The following is an 8651-nucleotide window of genomic DNA, read 5'->3' on the forward strand; positions in this document are numbered from 1 at the left end:
AAACAGCCTTTATGTGCTGAACAATTTGCATTCCCTTTGTATATAGGCCAAAATATTTTTTTGACAGCCTATGTACAGTCAGCCATTGAAATCGGATACACCTGGCCAGCCTTTATGTGCTTACCAAGGCATCAAAGCTTTCCATGCTGTTTGAACATCCACACACCACCAATCACCTTCTTCGACTTCCATAGTTCAAACAGCATGGAAAGCTTTCTAGTAGGAGCATCAGATCGCAACTGAAGCATGGATATGTAGTAAAACAGCCTTTATGTGCTGAACAATTTTCATTACCTTTGTATATAGGCCAAAATATTTTTTGACAGCCTATGTACAGTCAGCCATTGAAATCGGATACACCTGGCCAGCCTTTATGTGCTGCACAATGCAACATTGTGTAACCTATGTGCATTGCGGGGGTGGTCGGGGTGGTGGGGGTGGTCGGGGTGGTGGGGCTTGCGGGGGTGGTGGGGGTAGCGGGTGTGGTGGGGGTTGTGGGGGTGGTGGGGGGTGTAAGCGTACAGCTACACTTACGGAGTGGCCCTTTAGCACTGTTTGGGGACTAGACTTGTAGAATCCTAGACTTGAATCCCTGAACCGTTTTCATTCTGTATGTTGTGAGGTCATATAACAGTATTTGTGGTTGGATAATGGCTGTAGTAGACAGCCATACACACAACAGTTCTATTGATGTGCTATATGTCAGACATTGTAGTACTGTGTGGCTGGTTTAGCTATTGTGGGATGAAGGGAGGTCATATGACATTAATTTTGGTTGGATCTTTTATGTCTAGTAAAGCCATATACCTAACAGTTGGTCAGCCCTTCCAGCGGTGTGTGGACTACGGAGCTATGGTTGGATTTTTGTGAAGTCCCATGGTTGGATGTTTACGTACAGTCAAAGATGAAAAGGATACACTTGGCTAGCCTTTATGTGCTGTACAATGGAACATCAATAGATGACAAAGGAGGTGAGGGGAGGTGAGGGGGGGGTGAGTTGGGGAGTAGGGTTGTTGAAAAAACCTCATGCAAATCTGTCTGGGCGGGGCCTTCGGCTATATATACAGGATTAGTTACACTTAAACTCAGTGTACACATTGCAACTGAAGCGTGAAGATGTAACTGAAACTGAAGATGTACCAATAGCATGCCGTACATGCCGTCTATGCCGTACAACAACAGGATTGGAAACTCAAAGCAATATAGTATGTCCTAATGATATCTCTCTACACACAACAAGTGTGAGTTGTTAATTACCGCTATAACGGTATGGCTTTCAGACCTGAAGAGTATACAGAGATGAGAGACTCCACACCCTCTCCCTTGCGCAACATACGGCAGAGAAGGTGGCATGAAAGAGCCACAAATGACAGGCCATGCAACAACGGACGAGACACTCCAGTTGAACGCGATGTACTTGCTTACCGGAGACACCCCCAAGCGGTTGATGGTAGATCTCAATCTAGGTATTTTGGCCATAGGCCTCAGCATCTAATAGGACCATCAGGTAATAACAAGAGTTACAATGGACAGCATCCACGGCAACGCCCATGGCAGCATCCCGGCAGGCAACCGTGCCCACAACCGCGCCCGCAGCCCCGCCCGCAGCCCCGCCCGCAGCCCCGCCCGCAGCCCCACATACAGCCCCGCCCGCAGCCCCGCCCGCAGCCCCGCCCGCAGAACCGCCCGCAGCCCAGGAAGCAACTCCTAAAGCAACCCGTTTATAGTAGGATGCCCACAGCAGTTTCTCCTGCTAGTTCTGCTGCAAAGGTGAAACGTCGTATACCTGACAAATGGATACTGCAACCATCCACCGGTCAACCGGTCAACAAGCAAAGCAGGCATGGTGCGAGATACAGACCTCATTACATTTCCAGGGTCTTTGCGAGTCCTAGCAGAGGTAGAGCCAACCACGAGATATGTGTAACCCCTAGGACACAGCAAGAAAACAATACAACAGAGGTCAGGCCCGTAGTCTGCAGCAGCTTCAGGGGTGGTGCTGACAGCAGCTCCTTACCAGGAAAGGTGGCCAGGTCTGATGGCAACAAGGTTGCTTCACAGAGCGCCATTAAGCCTAGATCGCATAACCCGTTCATTGGCACACATACGAAAGTGTAACGATCCCGGCAGTCTGAGTCGGGTCCTGTCTGGTGACTAGTTTTTCCTGTTCGTGATCTCCAGTTTCCCGAGGGTTCGGGAACGCTCCGGGGAGCTCTCTTGTTTTCCGCACCTGCATCCCATCAGCAATCTGCACACCTGGTCCTGATCATCACCCTTCTTAGGCTCTGGCCAAACATCCAGTTCCTGCCGGATCGTTAGCCATGAACAGTAGGTTTATCAGAGTATCAGTCCTAGAGCTTCTAGCGTTAGTTTTGTTGTTTTGTACCTTGTTGGTTTATTGTTGACTTACCTCCGTTTTTGTTCCATCTACAGTCACTCGTCCGGAACCCTCACCCTACCTCTGCCTGATGGTCGGCGGCTGCCGAGCCATCATTGGACCAACAACTGCACCCTCAACAACTCATCCACGCCGCCCGCTCTGCTCCCTGGATTATTCTGCACCTTTTTGAATCTGTAATAAACCCTCACCTTCGTTCAACTCTCCTTGTCCTGGTCTGCTTCTGGGTTCTGTCTGAGGGAACCGTGACAGAACGATCCGGCCAGTAATGAACCCAGCGGACCTGGACTCTGTTCGCCATGCCATTACCCATCAGGAGAAGATGTTGGGCCATCATAGCACGGTACTACAGGAGATCGCGTTGTCAGTTCGGAATCTTTCTACCGGTCTGACGGAGGTCCAGAACCAACGCAAGTTTCCGGTGGAGGATCCACTACCGGTTTCACCCATCTCGCCTGCCGCTTCTGGAGCTGTGTCCTTCCGTGAGCCCGAGGTTCCGACGCCGGATAGATATGAGGGGAGCTGGGAAGATGCCGTTCCTTCCTTATGCAGTGTGGATTAGTGTTCGATCTACAGCCCTACTCTTATGCCACAGACAAGGCTAGGATAGCCTTTGTGATTGCGTTGCTGCGTGGTCGAGCGCTGGAGTGGGCTTCAGCCGTTTGGGAACGACAAGACCCCTGCATGGCTTCATACCAGGGGTTCACGGCCGAGATGAGGAAGCTCTTCGACCATTCCGTCCGAGGGAGGGACGCAGCTAGGCGCCTGTTTTCGCTTCACCAAGGAACTCGCAGCGTGGCCGACTTCGTGATCGAGTTCAAGACGTTGGCGGTGGAGAGTGGGTGGAACGAGGAGTCTCTGCAAGCGGCCTGTTACCAGGGTCTGTCGGAGCAGCTCAAGGATGAGTTGATCTCCTATCCGGAGCCTAGTGACCTGGACAGCTTGGTAGCCTTGTCTATTCGGGTGGATAATCGAGTCCGAGAGCGAAGGAGGGAGAAGCAATGGGGGTCCGTCCAATCGATCAGCTTCTCAGTTCCCAGTCGGGTCGGGTGGTGGACCAGAACACGTCGATCATTCTCCACCACAATGGATTAGTGGAGAGGTCCTCTCTCCCGATTCTGAACCCATGCAAGTGGGGGCGGCACGGGTTAACCAAGGAGGAGCGTCAACATAGACGTAAGACCAACTGCTGCCTCTACTGTGGTAGCTCGGGACATTACATCTCCACTTGTTCCCGGCGGTCGTCAAACTGCCCGGCTCGCTAAAGTTGGGAGGACTTTTAGCGAGCCAGTTTCAACCTCTCAGTACCTCTGTCAGACCCCGTTTCCCGGCTACCCTTGTGAACAGGAATCAGAGCTTAGCGCTTAACGCTTTTATCGATTCAGGTGCCGATGGAAGCTTTCTTGATGCCGAGTTGGTGGAACAGCTGGGGCTTTCCAAGGAGCAATTGCCGGAAGCCATTGAAGCGACCACTCTGAACGGCAGTAGTCTGGCACGTATCACGATGAGGACTGAACCGGTTAAGATGCGGTTGTCGGGGAATCATTCTGAGATGATTTCATTCTTCATTCTGCCGTCTTCCCATGTTCCTCTGGTCCTTGGATACCCCTGGCTGAAGGAACACAATCCCACGTTCGATTGGGTGACGGGCAAGGTAACGAGTTGGAGCCTTGATTGTCATGCTAACTGTCTCAAGACTGCCTGCCCCCATTCGGTTCCCAGTCAGGTGATTGAGGCTAAACCCCCAGATTTGTCCCTGGTTCCCGAGACATATCACGATTTGGGGGAAGTTTTCAGTAAGCAGAAGGCTCTGTCACTCCCTCCCCACCGACCATATGATTGTGCCATCAACCTGGTTCCTGGAGCTGTCTACCCCAAGGGAAGGTTATACAGTATCTCCCGACCTGAACGTGAGGCGTTGGAGACCTACATCAAGGAGTCCCTAGCTGCTGGTCTCGTTCGTCCCTCGTCATCACCCCTGGGGGCAGGGATTCTTCTTTGTGGGTAAGAAGGATGGCTCTCTTCGACCGTGTATTGATTATCGGGGGTTGAATGACATCACGGTCAAGAACAAGTATCCCCTGCCATTGATGAGTTCTGCCTTCGACTCCTTACAGGGTGCTACGGTGTTCACCAAGCTAGACCTACGCAATGCGTATCACCTGGTCCGGATCAGAGAGGGGGACGAGTGGTTGACGGGTTTCAATACACCGATGGGTCACTTCGAGTATCAGGTGATGCCGTTTGGACTGACCAATGCTCCAGCGGTATTCCAGAGTATGGTGAACGACGTCCTGAGAGATATGATCGGTCTCTTTGTGTTTGTTTACCTGGATGACATTCTGATCTTCTCGAAGGAACCTTCCGACCACGTCCAGCATGTCCGGCAGGTTCTGCAGCGATTGTTGGAGAATCGCCTGTTCGTGAAGGCCGAGAAGTGCGAGTTTCACGCCCACACGACATCCTTTCTCGGGTACATCATCTCCAGGGGGAGAGATTAGGATGGACCAGGAGAAGGTTAGAGCGGTTCTGGAATGGGCCCAGCCCGGTACGAGATTGCAGCTCCAGAGATTTTTGGGGTTTGCGAATTTCTACCGCAGATTCATCCGGGATTACAGCCGTGTGGCCGCTCCATTAACTGCCTTGACTTCCAGTATCAGGACCTTCAAGTGGAATCCGGAGGCGGATCGAGCGTTTCTGGATTTGAAGAGGCGATTCACCAACGCACCGATTCTCTCTCAACCGGACACGGCCCGTCAGTTCGTCGTTGAAGTGGACGCGTCTGATGTGGGAGTTGGCGCCATCCTGTCGCAGCGATGCTCCACGGACAGTAAACTCCATCCCTGCGCCTACTACTCTCGTCGCCTTTCGCCTGCGGAGAGGAATTACGATGTGGGTAACCGGGAGCTTCTCGCGGTGAAACTTGCCTTGGAGGAGTGGCGCCACTGGTTGGAGGGGGCGGAGCAACCGTTTATTGTCTGGACTGACCACAAGAATCTTGCTTACGTGCAATCGGCTAAACGTCTCAACTCCCGTCAGGCCAGGTGGGCGTTGTTTTTCGGACGATTCAAGTTTTGCCTGACGTTCCGACCTGGATCTAAGAACGGCAAGGCGGACGCCTTGTCCCGGATGTTCTCCAAGATGGAGGAGAGTGGGTCCAAGACCGAGACAATTCTCCCCCCGGAACTGCGTCGTGGGAGCAGTTATGTGGAAGATTGAGGAGGAGGTGCTGGCGGCCCTTCGGACTCAGCCCGGTCCCGGTAACGGTCCACCCGGTCGGTTGTTTGTGCCTGAGTCGGTTCGTCCTGCTGTCCTCAAATGGTCCCACGCCAGTAAGATGGCTTGTCACCCTGGCGTGGCTCGGACAATGGCGTTTCTTCGCAGACGTTTTTGGTGGCCTGCCATGGCCGAGGATACTCGGAGTTTTGTTGCTGCCTGTCCAGTGTGTGCGCAGAATAAGAGTACCAATCGGCCCAGCTCTGGACTACTTCACCCCCTTCCTATTCCCCGGCGACCATGGTCGCATCTGGCCCTGGACTTCGTCACTGGGTTGCCCGCTTCTGAGGGGAACACGGTCGTTCTGACTATCGTGGACAGATTCAGCAAGTTCGCCCACTTTGTGCCGATTGCCAAGCTTCCCTCTGCCTCGGAGACGTCCGAGATCCTGGTTAGGGAGGTTTTCAGGGTCCACGGTTTGCCCAGTGATATCGTTTCCGACCGTGGCCCTCAGTTTACCTCTGCTGTCTGGAAGTCCTTCTGTTTGGCCATTGGAGCTACAGTCAGTCTCACATCTGGTTTTCACCCCCAATCCAATGGTCAGGCGGAGAGAGCCAACCAGAAGATGGAATCCACGCTACGCTGTCTGGTCTCTTCCAACCCCACCTCCTGGGTCTCTCAGTTGCCTTGGGTTGAGTATGCCCACAATACTCTCCCTACGTCTGCCACTGGGATGTCTCCCTTCCAGTGCCTGTATGGCTACCAACCTCCCTTGTTCCCTTCTCAGGAGAAGGAGCTCTCAGTGCCTTCTGTTCAGGCCCATATTCGTCGTTGCCACCGGACCTGGCATCGGGCCAGAAAGGCACTCCTTAGAGTTTCGGACCGGTATCAGCTCCAGGCGAATCGTCGCCGGATCTCCGCTCCCACCTACACCATCGGAGATAGGGTCTGGTTGGCCACACGGGATCTTCCTTTACGGACTGAGTCTAGGAAGTTGTTACCGAAGTTCATTGGTCCGTTTGTGGTGGAGAAGGTGATCAATCCAGTGGCAGTTCGACTCAAACTACCGAGGACGCTCAGAGTCCATCCCACCTTTCATGTCTCCTGCCTCAAGCCTGTCTTCCTCAGTCCTCTGTTGCCTCCTCCGCCTCCTCCTCCTCCTCCTCGGATGATCGGAGGTGGTCCTGCCTACACGGTGCGTCGCATCATGGATTCCAGACGGCGGGGCCGGGGTTTCCAGTATCTCGTGGACTGGGAGGGGTATGGTCCTGAAGAGAGGAGTTGGATTCCGCGGCGACAGGTCCTAGATGCTGACCTCATCAGTGATTTCTACCGCCTCCATCCTGGCGCTCGGGAGGTCCGCCCGGTGGCGTTCAGTCGGAGGGGGGGGTACTGTAACGATCCCGGCAGTCTGAGTCGGGTCCTGTCTGGTGACTAGTTTTTCCTGTTCGTGATCTCCAGTTTCCCGAGGGTTCGGGAACGCTCCGGGGAGCTCTCTTGTTTTCCGCACCTGCATCCCATCAGCAATCTGCACACCTGGTCCTGATCATCACCCTTCTTAGGCTCTGGCCAAACATCCAGTTCCTGCCGGATCGTTAGCCATGAACAGTAGGTTTATCAGAGTATCAGTCCTAGAGCTTCTAGCGTTAGTTTTGTTGTTTTGTACCTTGTTGGTTTATTGTTGACTTACCTCCGTTTTTGTTCCATCTACAGTCACTCGTCCGGAACCCTCACCCTACCTCTGCCTGATGGTCGGCGGCTGCCGAGCCATCATTGGACCAACAACTGCACCCTCAACAACTCATCCACGCCGCCCGCTCTGCTCCCTGGATTATTCTGCACCTTTTTGAATCTGTAATAAACCCTCACCTTCGTTCAACTCTCCTTGTCCTGGTCTGCTTCTGGGTTCTGTCTGAGGGAACCGTGACAGAAAGGGGTGGCGAATGACCGTGTCAAGAATACCTCGGTTGACAATTCCTACAAGCCACCTGGCTCACACTCAGCCCCTAAAGGTAGTTACAGAAAGTGGTCCTGGATAAACAACAGGAGACTGAAAGGCAGTGAAGATGTAGACAAGGTCACATCAGAGACCCTTGAACCTGTCAGGGAACCCAATGAGGAGGGCTATGTTCCTAATGTAACTCGTGAAGATGATAGCGGTGATGACAGCGACACCTCCAGCGGTTGTAGCCAATATAGCGGTTCCAGCAGTTCCAGCGGTTCAAGCAGCAGCTCCAGCAGTTCCAGTGAATCAAGTAGCAGCTCCAGTGACTCTAGCAGAGTGACTGGGGTCATACCAGAGGCGTACACTGAACCATGTGTATCTGCCAAGCCTGAGACCCGGTGCGTAGAGGATGCAGCTGAGTCTTCTGAGACTGAGACTGTCTCCTCTGTAACCAATTTCCCATCTACAGCTGCCACAGAGTGTGCGATGTCTACCGATGTGCCTGGATCTACAGCGGACCCTGAGTCTGTATCTGCTGCAACCCATGCACCATATACAAATGCTGAGGTTGCTTATTACACTGAGGCTGAGTCCGATCCTGTGGCTAAAGACAAGCAGGTCGATTCTGTGGAGACGAATGCTCCATCTGCAGCTGCCACAGAGTGTGCGATGTCTACCGATGTGCCTGGATCTACAGCGGACCCAGAGTCTGTATCTGCTGTGATTGGTATCATAACCAGTTCCATGTGTGATACCTCAGAGGGGTTTGTAGCAGCTCCGGTTACCAACCCATATCAACAAGCGTATGTACACTACATCACACATATCCTGTGCACATAATCAATAGTACTTTCTAGTAATTGAATACTATACTAGTGCAATGTATCTGTTGTTACAGGTGTAGCCAGAGCTCTCTGGACGAAGAAATGCTGACTGATGCCAATTACACAAACGGTTTCGAAGACTGCAAGGTGTCTCACGTACAGGTATCCGAGCCACATGTAACTAACGCAACTGTGATGACCGTTGAACCTTGTCTAGATCCCTTGATTTCTGCTGCAACCGAGCATGGTCCCAGCCTTATACCCACTC

General features: G+C 52.8%; 1 protein-coding gene across 1 annotated transcript; it reads left to right on the forward strand.

Moving 5' to 3' along the window:
- Positions 1-1525: 1525 nt before the first annotated feature.
- LOC121562422 (flocculation protein FLO11-like) lies at positions 1526-8545 on the forward strand (the record flags this gene model as incomplete). The annotated part of the gene is made up of 3 exons (XM_045220219.1): positions 1526-1700; positions 7618-8362; positions 8458-8545. Coding segments are annotated over exons 1-3 (1008 nt in total), but the record flags the coding sequence as incomplete, so codon positions are not given.
- Between the last annotated feature and the right edge of the window lie 106 nt (positions 8546-8651).

Source organism: Coregonus clupeaformis, unplaced genomic scaffold, assembly GCF_020615455.1.
Source record: "Coregonus clupeaformis isolate EN_2021a unplaced genomic scaffold, ASM2061545v1 scaf3376, whole genome shotgun sequence".
NCBI classification, from domain to species: Eukaryota; Metazoa; Chordata; class Actinopteri; order Salmoniformes; family Salmonidae; genus Coregonus; species Coregonus clupeaformis.